The sequence below is a fragment of the Pleurodeles waltl genome, chromosome 6 (genome assembly GCF_031143425.1).
Source record: "Pleurodeles waltl isolate 20211129_DDA chromosome 6, aPleWal1.hap1.20221129, whole genome shotgun sequence".
NCBI classification, from domain to species: Eukaryota; Metazoa; Chordata; class Amphibia; order Caudata; family Salamandridae; genus Pleurodeles; species Pleurodeles waltl.
In genome coordinates, this window is record NC_090445.1 from 375,753,085 (window position 1) to 375,769,969 (window position 16,885).

Consider the following 16,885-nt stretch of genomic DNA (forward strand, 5'->3'; position numbering starts at 1 on the left):
ATTGATACTAGCCACCTCCTGAAGAGCTTGAGAAGGCCCTGCATTGCTACCCTTCAGGCCTCCACACATCGGGTTCCCTAGAAATTGCGGGCATAACACGCCTGGCTTGCTGTAGCTTCGTGGCCCTGCAATTATTGCTGGATCCGCTGCAACATAATACTCTTTCACTCAAAATATGTTGCTGTCTTGAAGTTGCTCCACATGTGCCTGGGACCCCGCTAAGCTCAGCATTCTATATTGATGCTGGCACACTGGACACTGTTAATTGAGACTTGTGGGGCCTAGACTGCTACTCTTCCTACCTGCAGGGTGTCGGTAGACATGAGGCTACTCCCTGTGTGGAACTGGTGAGGGGGAAAACTGAAGTCCAGAGACTGTAGGGTGCAGTTGGCTGCCCTGTGCTGACCCGGACTTCAGGGTTGGTGCACTGCCTGGTGTGGCTGAGTCTTCTCACTCCCCTTCCCCAAGAGATGGTTGTGCAACAACATAGGAGACCAGTAGCCATCTGTTACAGGGCTTGATGCTGCCCTGGACTCACAGCTGCCCCAGTGACGTAAAATAAAACTTAATGTGCACCTTAGTGTGACACTGCATCAGCCCTCTGTTAACATTCGCACCCCGCTGCCCAGGGTTGCTATTGGTGAGTCAGTCAGATGGCTGGCAAACTAAACTGCAATTCGATGCCATGTGCTGTCTGGCCCTGCAGATCAAACCCAGACAGGGGATTCCTCATCGGATGGCCCCACAGACAAAGTAGATATGAAAGTGTTACTGCTTGCCATGCAACAAAGCTTATCATCCATTGAAACGAAAATAAACACTATGTGTACCAGAATAGACTCCATTACATGGAAAATGGAGAAACAAAATGACCACATTAAAGAAGTAGAACAACAACACTCTGCAGTGGATGACACAGTTTCCACCAGCGTCGACAAACTCATTAACATGGAGAAGGTCCTTAAAATAATTGCAGCCAAAACTACTTTGTTTGGAGAAGACTCCTTCTCTAAAGTACTCATAGTGGAACATGCCCATAGAGAGCTGATGACCGACCCTCCTCAGGTATACCAGCAAAAGCCATAATAGCCAGGCTGTTAAATTATAAGGACTTAGACACAACCTAACACCTGGAGAGAGAAAAGCACACCTTGGAATGGAAATGAAGTGGCCATTTACACTGATTTCACCATCGCGATTCAAGAAGCTCGGAGCAAGTTTGCACAGGTTAAACAGAAGTCACGACACTGCCATTCCATGTGCAATGTTATATCCCTGGCGACCGCAGTTAGTGTTCGAGTTCATGCGTTGTCACTTAACATGAGCCCACCCAACTAGGACACCTCCTGCATCTTCCAGGCTGTGAGCCCCGATGTCAGCTTTGGGCTGATTGAGGAGTGCTCAGAGTGCTGATGGCCCATGTCTATGATAAACTGAGAGGCCACACCAACTTCCGTCTGGAGTCATTTTTTGCAAACGGCCTGCATTGTTTGATTCCAGTTTGTGCACTCTTGTCTGTTATACCAATCTATGGACACCTGTGGCTACACCTATGACTCAACACAACCTTTTGCTGCCTGTTCTCTTTATATAACTGTGCCTGGTGAGATGAATATTGAACCTCCCTTGGGAGCCTTTGTATATACGAGGTAGACTTCCCTTGGCTCGCTAAAGGACTTCAGTAGGTTACCCCTGCATTGAACACTTGGTACCAACCTTGTATTACTCTTTCAGTCTCTTCTCTTGCTGTTTGTGGCTGTTGTAATCCCTTTGTACTCTGCACATCTACGTCCCCTTTCAATTTCTCACTGCATCGCTGTTCTTTTTCTTTAGATCATCTAGGCACCGGGTATGCCTGTGGATAACCAACTGAAGTACAATTAAGTTTACTAAAATGTTTGAACCTTACCAATATGTTGTGGGGGGGTATGTATCCTTTGTGGGACTGGGCCGCCAGTGTGGGTGGAGGGAGATAACAAGATGAAGTGGTTTTGTGATGCTCATCGAATTTACTTCTGGCAGCTACATCGGTATAGCCCTGTACCTCACCATGGCATCAGCTGACACATCAGTTCAATTACATATCACCCGCCTTAGAATGCCTCGATGATTTCCCCACATATATAAGTGAATAACATGGAACGTCAGGGGATTGGGCAACCCAGGTAAGCCCAGGCACAACCTGGCATATTTGGATAGACATGACTTTCACATCACCCAATTACAAGAGACCCACCTAGTAGATTTTACTAACACTAGGTTTACCAGTCCATTGGCCACTCATAAACAATTCTCCACATACTCCATCTATGCTAGAGGTACGGCTATCCTCATTCGTAAAAGTGTACCATTTGTCCCACTGTGTTTCCTAAATGACACCCAAGGGCGCTACTCCCTGTTATGGGGCAAGTTGGCTTAATTTGCCACTATTCTGCTATGGGACAAACATAGACAGATTATGGGGACAGATTGCTGAGATACGTCCATCGCTCATTTTATGGCCTGGTGGGTGTGTGGGGGGGGTTGTGTTAATCTCATTTTGAATGCATCCATTGACTGCTCTCATATTTCTCCTCACCACCGTAGCAATGCTGCTTATCATATATAAGACATTATGGAGGACAATGATTTGGTGGATGCTTGGCGTACATTTCACTATTTCATAAAGAAGGCACTTTTCATTCCTGGATGCATAACTGCTGGCTCGATTACTGGATTGTCTCTAGAGGGGTTAGTCCATGCATACATGCAGTTACCCATCTCGCACGAACATACTCAGACCATTCTCCGGTTCTGCTGACATTGCGTGTCCACACTCTTTCTCTGACATACGCGACGTGGCGACTTTCCCAAGAGGATCTCCTGGATGCTCCATTCCGTGAGGAGATAGGCCTAGAAATTGCTTACTTCTTCACTAGAAAACACTGGTTCAGTGCTCTCGATGGGCACAGTTTGGGTGGCCTTGAAGCTCACAATTCAAGGGATCTGCATTGCTAAAATTGAGGATATGCTTTGCTCCCTGTGGGACTACTTTAACAGGCTGGAAAGCAATCTTAAAACCTTGGAAGCCTCCAGAGGTACCGCAGATGATCACAGGCTGGATTAGCAAATTAGAGACACTCTTTCTGAATTTCAGGAAATGGCTGAGAGAGAATGCCTCTACTGAGGCAAATATGCAAAAGCTCTGGCTTATGGTGAGGACGAGCGCTTAAGCTGCACCCTAGCCACTATGACCCGTATATCACACTTAGCCATGATATCCTGGAGGTTTATGATGATGACGATATATTGCACTGGGGCACAACAGAGATTCTTAGTATCTTTGCTTCATTTCATGGCTACCTTTACACATATCGCAGGCTAGCGCCGGCTGATGCAAGTACATACTTGGAAGACGTGGCAGAAGAGATCACTGAGGCTGAGATTAGAGAGGCAGTCACGCAGCTGCAGTCAGGTAGGGCCCCAGGGCCAGATTGTCTGCTTGCGAACTTTTACAAAATCTACATTGATACACTGATCCAGTCCTAAAATCCGTATACCAGGAGGCAAAGGTGTTTGGCTTACTCCCCCATCCATGCGTGAGGCTCTGATCATTAACCTGCCTAAACCGGGGCAACCACTTGATTTAATCCCAGGACAATCCATGTCCCAAAATGTATGTACATTATTTGCCATCAAGCATGATATAAACCCATACCTAGCTGTGGTGATGGCATTCTCATACACCACGAAAGCTTTTGATTACCTTGAATGGGATTTTCTCATGACTGTCCTCTACTGGATGGGACTTCCTCACTAATTTTTGACTTGGATTGCTCTTCTTTGTACGGGCCGGTTCCAAGAGTTAGGATCAATGGATCGATCTCTGATCCAATAAATATCAGTAGAGGCACTGTGCAGGGCTGCCTGCTATTGCTGTTACTTTTTGCCCTAGCGGTGGACCCTTTAGCAGCCAAACTGCAACAATACCACTGGGAATATGCAATTTGATATCCATCCAGACATAAATTAGTTTTATTATACGCAGATGATATCACCCTCTATTTGAGGGATCCCAGATCCGATTTGGTGGGATATCTGGAGTGCAGGTTAATTGGTAGAAATCCCATCACTTTCCTTTCACACCAACAATGCAGCTGTTTACCCCAGACTTTCAGTTGAAGTGGGGTAACTCTGGACTCTCCTGTTTAGGGGTGGTGGTGTTGAGGGACAGGGAAAAGATTCTTAGGGCAACTATGGTTTACGTTGAATGTCATCACTGACAGTATTACACATTGAATTTCATTACCCCTTTCATTAGCAGGTCGCATTGCACTGATGAAAATTGTCATCTTGCCCAATTTGTTTCTCAACATCCCTAGAACTTCGGGCGTAATTTCTTTCAACTACTCAAAAAGCAACTAATACGACTGGCGTGGGCGGGTAGGCAACCTTGCATACATTGGAACACTCTCACATTGCCATTCTCTAGAGGAGGGCCGAACATTGAAATTTACTATCTATGCGCGTAAGCCCATTATGCTATTCACTAGTATCTACCTACCCCATATCTTCCACATTTGGCTATAGAGCAAGGATATATGGTTTCTGTTCCACCATGCTCCTTCTTGGGATCCTTGTTATCCTCCACATCACTAGTGAACTCCATGGTGGCAGATACCTCCAGGGCATGAAATAAAATGGCCACATAGTAAACAAGCCACTACTATATTCCCCACTTTTTTCATTGCCATATTACCCATTGCTGCCACACAATAGAACACCTGCAGACATCTACTTCAAGCTCGTGGTATGACACATTGGGGGGGGGATCCCTATAGCGAGGAATCTTTTAAGTCCTGGAAAGCCTTTTTTGAGTGTGTGACTCCACCCCCTTTGGCTATTTTTCTGTACATCTGTTTGCGGCATAATGTATGGGCTGTAACTCCTTACTTTTCACTTGAGCCCCCACGTTAAATACTCTGCACACTCTACTTTAGGACTCCTGCCTCTACCAAACAGCCCAATTGGAAGTGCCTTACACTGACGGACAGGTATGTGCTCAATGGGAAGTGGAAACGGCAATTCCTATTACAGTGGACCAATGGGGCTACTGCTGTGCTCAAACTGGGAAGATTGTTTATAGTAGTAGGCTTCGCATTATCCACTACAAATTTCTACACCGAAAACACTCCAGTTGGGCTTCATCGATTCTGACTCCGGAGCTACTGGGCCGGTTTTCATCACTTAGCATGGTCCTGTAGCCCAATACAGGCATACTAGGGCAATACTTCCATCACACATCAGGCCATGGTGTGTCAGCCTGTCACACTTACTCCCTTTATAGCTCTTCTGGGGGACACAGAGACAGTTGAGGCTGGCTTAAGAAAATATTTTGCATTGGTCCTGCTACTGGCCAAATGCAGGTTTGTCTGTAGATGGGGTAGAGGGAGAGTGCCGAAATTTAAGGAATGGTTGTCTGACCTGACTTACTGTAAAGATCAAATATCCGTATATGCTGAATGGTGCCCCTTCGATCTCAACCCTGAGACATTTGGGATCCGCTGAGTAATTATCTATTACTTCAAGTGCAGGTGATCCCAGATGAACCTGACTACGAGATCCAGGAATGCTCTGTATTATTGGCAGTTAAGCACTCATGCCTCTATTCATATAATTCAGATATTGAGTACATTGCTGTTGGAAATGGCCTTTTTTGCAGGGTTATCCCCAAACGTTTTGCCTTCTTCCTCCTTTTTTTTTTAAGTCTGTTTTTGCTGGTTTATTGTCTCCGCTCACTTTACCACTGCTAATCAGTGCTAAAGTGCAAGTTCTCCCCATATAAATTGTACTGTGGATTGGTTTATCCATAATTGGCATATTTGATTTACAGGTAAGCCCCTAGTAAAGTGCACTAGAGGTGCCCAGGGCCTGTAAATCAAATGCTACTAGTGGGCCTGCAGCACTGGTTGTGCCACCCACATAAGTAGCTCTGTAATCATGTCTTAGACCTGCTACTGCAGTGTCTGTGTGTGCAGTTTTGACTGTAACTTCGACTTGGCAAGTGTACCCACTTGCCAGGCCTAAACCTTCCCTTTTCTTACATGTAAGGCACCCCTAAGGTAGGCCCTAGGTAGCCCCAAGGGCAGGGTGCAGTGCATGGTTAAGGTAGGACATATAGTAATAGTAAGGTGTTTTATATGTCCTGACAGTGAAATATTGCTAAATTAGTTTTTCACTGTTGCAAGGCCTGTCCCTCTCAGAGGTTAACATGGGGGACTACCTTTAAATTTGATTAAAGTGTAGATCCCCTTTGGGAGTGGATGTATGGAGTTTGGAGTCTCTGAGCTCACAATACATCTATTAGTAAAGTTGATTTTAGGATTGTGCGTTTGAAAATGCCACTTTTAGAAAGTAGGCATTTTCTTGCTTAATCCATTCTGTGACTCTGCCTGTTTGTGGATTCCCTGTCTGGGTCAGTTTGACAGTTAGGCTGTTCACACCTCTCCTCTAGACAGTGACACAAAGGGGGCTGGGGTGTAGCCTGCATATCCTGATTAGCCATCTGTGCTGGAGGGAAGGGGAGAGGAGGGGAGGAGTGGTCACTCACACCTTAAAGGACTGTGCCTGCCCTCACACAATGCTGTATCCGACCCCCTGGTGAGTGTCTGGGGCCTGGCCTGGACAAGGAAGGATCTTGCAAACACTTGAGACTTTGCTTTGAAGTTTGCCAACTTCAAAGGCAGGACTGGGTATAAGAAGAAGACCCAAAACCCCATACTTTTAGAATCTTTCTGGAATCGAGAGGAACCACTACCCAGGAGAAGAGCTGAAGGAGGAGTACTGCCCCTTTGCTGTGTTGCTTTGCTGGACTGGCCTGCAGTTGCTGCTTCTGCCTGAAAAGAGTGCAAAGGGTGAACTTTGCTGTGTGTCCTGCTTGAGAAAGTTCTCTAAGGGCTTGGAGTAGAGCTTGCCTCCTGTTGGAAGTCTCAGGGACACCAAAGACTTCAGTTTCCTCGACCTGCAGCACTGGGAACTGTGTGTTTGTGCTGCTCAAGAGGAGAAACCATTGTGACGATGCCGCTGGCCTGCACCGTGACCTGCCGACGCCGCACGGAGTCGCTCTGCCCCGCTTCGCACCGCGACCCTGGTCTCACCGACGCCGTCATCTGATAACTTCACCGAGCCGCTGCTTGCACCGCGACCTGTGGGCCCTGCACTCCGGCATCGCCTGCTCAAAATGCAGCCTGGGCATCCCTGACGACGCTGCTCCTGCCGACACCGGCGCCGCTGCCTGCACCGTGGCCTGTGGACACCGCTCGTGAGGTACACGAAGCACCGTCCCGTCCCGCAGCCCCAGTCCACCGACGCCAGCACCATCGACTCTGGTGTTGTCACCAGGCATCCTGCCTGCATCGTGGCCTGTGGACACCGCTCGTGAGGGTCACAAAGCACCGTCCCATCCCGCACCGCTGGCTTGGGCCTACCGACGACAGCGCTTCAGCAACTACGACGACGCAGCCTGCACTGTGACCAGTGGACACCGCATGTCGCACCGCCCCGCTTCACACCGCAGCCCTGGTCTCACCACCGCCGCTGGACGCCGTCACCGAGTCGCTGCCTGCACCGTGACCTGTGGGCACCGCACGTCACATCGTCCCACTGCGCACCGCAGCCCCGACACCATCAACGCCGGCAAACCTGACTTCATCAGTCTGGAGTTTGATCTGCAACGCGTGTGACCTCAAGGGCCCGATGACACCTGCACCGACTCCGGACCCGACACAGCGACAGCAGTGACACCGCCCTCCGGAGCTCACCGTGAGGATCACGATGCCCTTCAAATCCAAGGTACTGTTTGCGGGTCTTCCCTACACTGTAGCTGGCCCTCAACGACTCAGCCGGCCTGAGCTGTTGGTTTTGTTGATCACGCCACCGTGATAGCCCCAGGTGGAGCTATCGACTTCAAGGAACTGTAGTTTTGAGTAAATCTTGCATAATTCATATTTTTCTTACTGTATGTTGGATTCTTATTGTATTTGGTCTTGTTTTATATAGATAAATATTGGCCATTTTTCTAAAACTGGTGTGGTGTCCTTTTGTAATGTTTTCACTTATTACTGTATGTTATGTGCAAATGCTTTACACATTGCTTCTGAGATAAGCCTGACTGCTCGTGCCAAGCTACCAAGGGGGTGAGCAGGGGTTATCTGAGCAGGTATCTCCCTTATCCTGACTAGAGTGAGGGTCCCTACTTGGACAGGGTGCAAACCAACTGACATCTAGAGACCCCATTTCTAACAATTGCTCTGTATGGTCATGTTAAGTTGAGAGTATTGTGCTTATATTGTCGCGTGGGCTCTCATTATCCTAAATGAGACTACTGGATTTCTAGGTAGCAGGGTCGTTCCTGGTGTGGGGGACTAAGTCCTACCCACTTGGAAGGACCTCTGCCACCTTAAATCCGGTTTTGCTCCGGCTAGCTAGCAGTGCCTCACCTCTCCCAAGGGGAAGGGATGATTGGGCAGCCGAGCGCATGACATCTTTAGTACTTCTCAGGGAAGTCGTGGTCACTCAGATCCCAACCAGCTCTCTCATTTACAGTATGATCTCATATACAAATGACAAAGGCAGTTTGAGTTTTATAGATTGTTTTAATAAAACAACTACATTTTAGATATTAAGGCGTGAGCCGCAATAACCAGAACCATACAACACAGTAGGATTGAAATAGTCACGAGGAGAGTGAAACATAAGAATAACGCTATCATAGTGTTAGTAAGTTACTTTCTCACTGAGTCTGTTCTATTTCGAGCACAGCATGTTAAGCTCTAAGATTGCCTTTCAGATTCCATGGAGAGACGTAAACCCTCATACCTGAGCAAAGGCCTGTGATCTGGATCAGCATCTGCAACAAGGCAGTCAGTGTCTGGTTGTGGTTCCCTGGTCGGAATCTCCCTCTTACCTCTATTAGGACAAGGAAGTGTTTTTATAACTAACATGTCAGTGTGATCACAAAACGTCCCTACGCAAGAATGTATCCAAAGACTAACGTCTATCGGCAATGTACCCTTGACTGGAGCCCAGAGTGAGCAAGAATGTGTTATTGAGAACTCCGGTGCTGAAGTAGGCTAAACAGTGTGATATAAAAAATAAAACAAGACCTTAGAACTGGCTATTTGAAAAATAACAGTACGAAGCTGAATAAAATGCATTTAGAGCAAAGGGCACAGAGGCTCTATGCTGCAAGCAAAGGAATAAAATACATCCAGGGCAAAGTGCACAAAGGCCTAACGCCTGAAGCAAATGCGCAAAGGATACATAAAAATGACCACACTACAATATATGGTCTTAAACTTACTTTATATATCTTGTTCCTCCAAAGGTGGGGATGAAGATCATTGATTCTAGATGCATTGATGCTAGTGAGATTGTGGCCTATTTATTATGAGTGGGCAGATTACATTGGTATGCAGAAAGCAGTATTGGCTGCATCTACACTGTAATGTCACTATGAATGATGATGCACTTTGAACCTTTCACTTTTGTTTTTGTTAATTGAAGATTAATACATAAAAGTATAACTAAAAATTAAATAAATGTCTCTAAATTAACTGTGCAAATATTTCTGAATATATCAGAATTAGGAAAGCACACATGAAGCATATGTTTTGGTAATTCTGAAGTGTGGTGGTAACAAATATCCTAATACAATCTAAATATATCAATACACTAGGTGATGACATTTCCACATGTTATCGTTTGTGCACTGTATAGATTTATTAGTTAAACTGCATGTCTCTGCAAATCATGGTCATTTCAACTGAAGATGTGTTGCCTGTAATGGATGTGCACTACCAAACCATACATACTCCACTTCACACCATTCCACGCCACTGCATTCCACTCTGTGCCACTCCACTCTGTGCCACTCCACTCTGTGCCACTCCACTCATGCCTCTCCACTCTACGCCTCCCTACTCTATACCAGTGCAATCTATGGCAGTCTACTCTGCACCACTGCACTCTATGCCACTCCAGTCTAGGCCACTCCACTCTTCTCTGCAACACTCCATTCCCTTCCACCGTGCAACACTGCAATCTGTGCCACTAGACTCTACACCAGTGCACTTTACTCTGTACCATTCCACTCTACGCCAGTCCACTGTGTCACTTCACTCTTATCTACAATGTATAACAGCAATCTACCCTGCACCACTCCATGCCATTTCACTATATTCTGAAACAATCCACTCTACGCAACTGCACTCTATGGCCTGCGCTCTACACCACTCCATGCCACTCTACAACACTGCACTGTACGTCACTGCAATCTACGCTACACCATTCCACAGCATTCTACTCTTCACCACTGTATATTGTGCCACTGCACTCTATGCACCTCTACTCTAACTGCTCCACTCTACACTACTTCACTCTACGTCAGTCTACTCTGCACTCTATGGCACTTTATTCTACTGTGCAACACTCTACACCAATGCACTCTACTCCATTCAAATCAAATCATTAACATTTATAAAGCGCGCTACTCACCCGTGCGGGTCTCAAGGCGCTAGGGGAAAAAGGGGGGTTATCGCTGCTCGAACAGCCAGGTCTTTAGGAGTCTCCGGAAAGCGGAGTGGTCCTGGGTGGTCCTGAGGCTGGTGGGGAGGGAGTTCCAGGTCTTGGCCGCCAGGAAGGAGAAAGATCTCCCACCCGCCGTGGAGCGGCGGATGCGAGGGACAGCAGCGAGTGCGAGGCCAGAGGAGCGGAGGAGGCGGGTGGGGACGTAGAAGCTGAGGCGTCTGTTGAGGTATTCCGGTCCCTTGTCGTGGAGGGCTTTGTGTGCGTGGGTGAGAAGTCGGAAGGTGATCCTTTTGCTGACTGGGAGCCAATGCAGGTGTCTCAGGTGTGCGGAGATGTGGCTGCTGCGGGGTATGTCGAGGATGAGGCGGGCCGAGGCGTTTTGAATGCGTTGCAGGCGATTTTGGAGTTTGGCTGTGGTCCCGGCGTAGAGGGTGTTGCCGTAGTCCAGGCGGCTCGTGACGAGGGCGTGGGTCACGGTTTTTCTGGTGTCGGCGGGGATCCAGCGGAAGATCTTGCGGAGCATGCGGAGGGTGAGGAAGCAGGCGGAGGACACGGCGTTGACTTGCTTGGTCATGGTGAGAAGAGGGTCCAAGATGAAGCCGAGGTTGCAGGTGTGGTCTGTGGGGGTCGGTGCGGTGCCGAGGACCGTGGGCCACCAGGAGTCGTCCCAGGCGGACGGGGTGTTGCTGAGGATGAGGACTTCCGTTTTTTCAGAGTTCAGCTTTAGGCGGCTGAGCCTCATCCAATCTGCGACGTCCTTCATACCCTCTTGTAGGTTGGTCTTGGCGCTGGCGGGGTTCTTGGTGAGGGAGAGTATAAGTTGGGTGTCGTCGGCGTAGGAGGTGATGATGATGTCGTGCTTGCGTACGATGTTGGCGAGGGGGCTCATGTAGACATTGAAGAGTGTCGGGCTGAGTGATGAGCCTTGGGGTACGCCGCAGATCTCGGTGGATTCTGAGCGAAAAGGAGGGAGGTAAACTCTTTGGGAACGGTTTGAGAGGAAGGAGGCGATCCAGTCCAGGGCCTGGCCTTGGATTCCGGTGGAGCGGAGGCGGGTGATTAGGGTGCGGTGACAGACGGTGTCAAAGGCAGCCGAGAGGTCGAGCAGAATGAGGGCGACTGTTTCACCGTTGTTTATCAGGGTTCTGATGTCGTCAGTGACTGAGATGAGGGCGGTTTAGTGCTGTGGTTGGTTCGGAATCCGGTTTGTGAGGGGTCGAGCAGGTTGTTGTCTTCCAGGAAGGTGGTCAGCTGTTTGTTGACGGTCTTCTCTATTACTTTGGCTGGGAAAGGCAGAAGAGAGATGGGGCGGAAGTTTTTCAGGTCGCTCGGGTCAGCCGTAGGTTTCTTTAGTAGGGCGTTGACTTCGGCGTGTTTCCAGCATTCGGGGAAGGTAGCAGAAGAAAAAGAAGAGTTGATGACGGTCTGGAGGTGCGGGGCGATGATGTCGTCGGCTTTGTTAAAGATGAAGTGCGGGCAGGGGTCCGAAGGGGCGCCGGAGTGGATAGAGTTCATGATGGATTTGGTTTCTTCCGTGTTGATGTGGGACCAGTTGTTGAGGGTGATGGGCGTGGATGCCGGTTCGGTGGTGTTTGGTTGGGTCTGGTGTCCGAAGCTGTCGTAGAGGTCGCTAATCTTGCGATGGAAGAAAGTGGCGAGGGATTCGCACAGATCCTGTGAGGGCGTGACGGCGTTGGCGCTGGGGTTGGAGAACTCCTTGACGATGCTGAAGAGTTCTCTGCTGTTGTGTCTGTTTTTGTCCAGTCTGTCGGTGAAGAAGTTCCTTTTGGCAGCGCGGATCAGGTGGTGGTGTTCGCAGGTAGCGTTCTTGAGGGCGGTCATGTTGTCAGCGGTGCGATCCTTGCGCCTGGCTTTCTCAAGGGCGCGACAAGTTTTCTTAGATTCTTTGAGGGTGTCAGATAACCAGAGAGGTTTTTTGGTGTTGGTCTGTCGATGCGTGCGTTTGAGGGGAGCAAGGATGCCTGCGCAGTTGGAGATCCAGTTTGTGAGGTTGAGGGCTGCGTCGTTGGGGTCGGTGGTGAGGGTGGGTTGGTTGGCGGCGAGTGCGGAGAAGAGTTGCTCTTCGGGGATCTTGTTCCACTGTCGACGAGGGATGGGTTGGGTGCGGAGGTGGCGGGTCTCGCGTCGGAATGTGAAGTGGACGCAGCTGTGGTCGGTCCAGTTTAGGGCGGAGGCGTGGCTGAAGAAGACGTGTTTGCTGGCAGAGAAGATGGGGTCAAGCGTGTGTCCGGCGATGTGGGTGGCAGTGTTCACCAGTTGTTTGAGGGCGAGGTTGTCGAGTAGGGTGGTGGTGTTGGGGTCGTTGTTTTGTTCCAGATGGAAGTTGAGGTCACCTAGGAGGATGTAGTCCGGCGAGGCGAGGGCGTGCGGGGAGATGAAGTCGGCGATGGCGTCGCTGAAAGGGGCGCGTGGCCCGGGAGGACGGTAGATGAGGGATCCTCTGAGGGTGGTCCTCGGATCGGTGCGAATCTGAAAATGCAGGTGTTCAGCGGCGAGAGGGGTGTCTTCGGTGGAGGTGGTGACGCTGATGGAGTCTTTGAAGGCGATGGCGATACCTCCTCCTACCTGGTTGGTGCGGTCTTTTCTGGAGAAAAAGACCATTCTACTATACACCACTTAACTGTACTCTGCAATGCTGCAGTACTCGCCATTTTACTCTGTGCGGTTCTACACAACTGCACTCTGTGCCACAGTACTGTATGCCACTGACACTAACCTGCACCACTCTGCACCACGACATTCTACTGCACTCCACACCAATACACTCGGTCACTAAACTCTTTGCCACTCTGCCCTGCATTATTCCACTCTTCACGGCACCACTCTACGCCATTGCACTCTGCCAGTCCACTCTAAGCTGCTCTATGACACGGCAGTGTGCGCCACTACACTTAACCCTACTCCTCTCAACCTAGCATCACTCCACTCAACTCTAATCTGCATTACTGAACTCAGCGCCACTCCACTCTACCCTTCACCACTCGAGTCTACTCCACTTCGTAACACTGCACTCTGTCTCTAAACTCTGTCTCACTGTACTCCACACCACTCCACTCAGTGCCATTGTACTCCACACCACTGCACCACTCTGAGCCACTCTACAGCACTCTATGCCAATGCACTGTACACCACTACACTCCTCATTTCTCCACTCTACACCACTGCACTATACACCACTGCTCTCTATTGTACTGCACTCTACCCTACATCACTTAATTCTATGCCACCTCACTCCCCTCTGCGTCTCTGTAATGTATTCTGCGCCTCGCCAATCTATCCTGCTTCACTCTACTCCACTGCACTTTGCTCCACTGCGCTATACAAAACCAATGCACTCTACACCACTCCGTACCACTGTAGTCTGTGCCACTGCACTCTGCAAACAAATGCTCTCTACGCCACTACATGCTACTACATTCTACTCTGCCTCACTGCACTCTACACAAATCCACTCTATCACTCTAATCTACACTGCCCCACTGCACTCTTACAATGAACGCTACACCACTCTACTGTATGCCACTGCACTCCACACCTCTCTACTCAAAACCAGTGCACTCTACGACACTGCCCTTTACGCCAATCTACTCTGGTCCACTGCAGTCCATGCCACTATACTCTACAACACTTTATGCCACTGCACTCTCCATAACTACGCTCTACATCACTCTGTTCTACTCTGCACCACTGCCGTCTTCACCAGTGCTCTCTACGCCACTGCACTATGCACCACTCTATGCCACTGCACTCTATGCCATTATACTCCACACTACTGCTCTCCATGACTCACTATTATGTGCCACTGCACACTACACACTACTCTGCACCACTCAACTCAATAATGTACTCTACGACACTACATTCTATGCCACTCTACTCTGCATCACTGCACTTTACGCCAATCCACTTTACACCACTGTAATCTATTCTGCACTACTGCACTCTTTGCCACAGCACTCTATGCCACTCTACAACACTGCAGTCTATGCTGCATCACTCTACTCTCCACCACTCTGTCACTGCACTCTACACCACTTTACGCAAAATCAGTGCACAATTTGCCAATCTACTCTGCACCACTTTATTCTACGCCACTTCACTCCATGACATTACACTCCATGATACTCCACCCTTTCACTCTACTCTACTCTACTCTACACTACTCTACACTACTCTACTCTGCAACACTCTCCGCTGTGCCACTTTACAACACTGACTCTGCAACGCTGTATGCAACTCCCTCTACGCCAATCCATACCGCTTTATTCCACTCTTTTCTATGACACACTACTCCCCTTCTCCACTCTATGCCAACCCACTCTGACACTGACACTCCACTCTGGTACTCTGTGCCACTCTTCAACATTCTACTACACTCTATGCCACTCCACTCTACGACTGCATACTCTGTTCTATGAAACTACTCAAACTACGCAACTCCCTCTATGCCACTCTACATTACTTTGCTCCAATCCATGCCACTCTACTCTGTTTTATGCCACTCAAGTTCACAACACTAAGCCACTCCACTTTAAGCCAATCTACTCCACGTCCTTCCACTTTACAAAAATCCACTACCTCCACAGCACTGCACAACACTCCACAACACTCTACGCCACTCTGCTCCATGCTATGCCACGCCACTACCTTTTAGCCGTGCTGAACAGCAGCCATGCTGGTGCACAACATGGCTAAAACACATTGGCAAAGCCAATAGCTCTTGCACAGGTGCGATCTGTTGGCTTTGCCAGTGCTTGTTGTGTAGGAATTACTGTGGGGATAAGTGACTATGAAGTAGAAAGCAGGTTTGAGAATTTTAAGTTTAATTGGAGAATATGCTTATGTTCATTGCAGGGGAAGAGGAGAGCGGGGTGGTGGCCAAGGAGACACGCTGTATCCAGTTGGGTATTCTGATAAGCAGGTTCCAGACACCAGCGTGCAGGAGACTGACCGGAACCTGGTGGAAAAGGTAAGACTTCAAGTTGATTAGTTCGCTCCAGTGAAGGTATAGGGATTCTAGGTAGAAAATCTCTGGTAATGAATACAAACTGGGGGTATACTCCCCTAAATCACCACACCAGAAAGTAGACTCCACTATGTTGTCATCTTCCCTAGATCGAATGCCACAATATTGTTTATCTTTACCTTACCAAGTTAGTGTAGGTAAGAATGTATAAGAAGGAATTTATAACAGCAATAAATAAAATAAAAAATGAAAAGAGGTGTGAATAGCACTTGTGCCCTTAGGTAACTATAAAGCACACCCTCCCCATGCACTGCTAATTACCCCACACGTTACATCACTCATACCATCTTCTATGACATCATTGATAATATCAGGACACTATTTTTAGTAAAATTATTAATGAGAATTCGGTGCATGGCAGGGGCGCGAGTTATAGCTACTTCAGATAACTAGAACTGCTGAATCTCTATGGTTTTGTGCGAGCAAAATATGGACCTAACTGTAGCGTCCCTGTAACCTTTGTTTTTTTTGTGTGTGTGTGTGTGTATATATATATATATATATGTTCGATGGCATGTGTAGCTGCAGATACACATGCTTTGCACATCCCGCCATCTAGTGTTGGGCTCGGAGTGTTACAAGTTGTTTTTCTTCGAAGAAGTCTTTTCGAGTCACGAGATCGAGGGACTCCTCCCATTTCGGCTCCATTGCGCATGGGCGTCGACTCCATCTTAGATTGTTTTCTTTCCGCCATCGGGTTCGGACGTGTTCCTTTTCGCTCCGCGTTTCGGTTCGGAAAGATAGTTAGAATCTCGGAAAATTCGACGGTATTGTTTGCGTTCGGTATCAGGTTAGTTACAACAGATCGACACCGATATTTGGAAGAGCTCCGGTGGCCCTTCAGGGTTTTTTCAATCCCCTGTCGGGGCCTGGTCGGCCCGACCACGTGTCTCTTCAAGGTTGATGGAACGGACCCCATTCCGCTTCTGCCCCAAATGCCACAACAAGTATCCTTATACAGATCAGCATCTGGTCTGTAACTTGTGTTTGTCTCCAGAACACAGAGAAGATACTTGTGAAGCCTGTCGAGCGTTTCGGTCGAGGAAGACATTAAGAGACCGAAGAGCAAGAAGACTACAAATGGCGTCGGCGCCGACAGGACAAAGACACTTCGAGGAAGAAGAAGAAACCTTCTCCATCCAGGAATCGGACTCAGGCGAGCTCGATCCCGAAGAAACGCCTAAAACCGTGAGTAAGACGTCGACAGACAAAACTCACGACAAGACCACAAAAGCCCAGGGGACGCCACCGCCAACAGGCCATGGCTTAACC

At 48.6% G+C, this 16,885-nt stretch overlaps 1 protein-coding gene across 2 annotated transcripts in view; it reads left to right on the forward strand.

Moving 5' to 3' along the window:
- Positions 1-16,885, forward strand: part of EMC4 (ER membrane protein complex subunit 4) — an 83,072-nt gene that overhangs the window by 22,568 nt on the left and 43,619 nt on the right. For both annotated transcript variants that reach the window (XM_069238297.1, XM_069238299.1), the window contains exon 3: positions 15,442-15,556. In XM_069238297.1, coding sequence (XP_069094398.1) covers positions 15,442-15,556 — 115 coding nt within the window. The remainder of the gene's footprint in view (positions 1-15,441; positions 15,557-16,885) is intronic.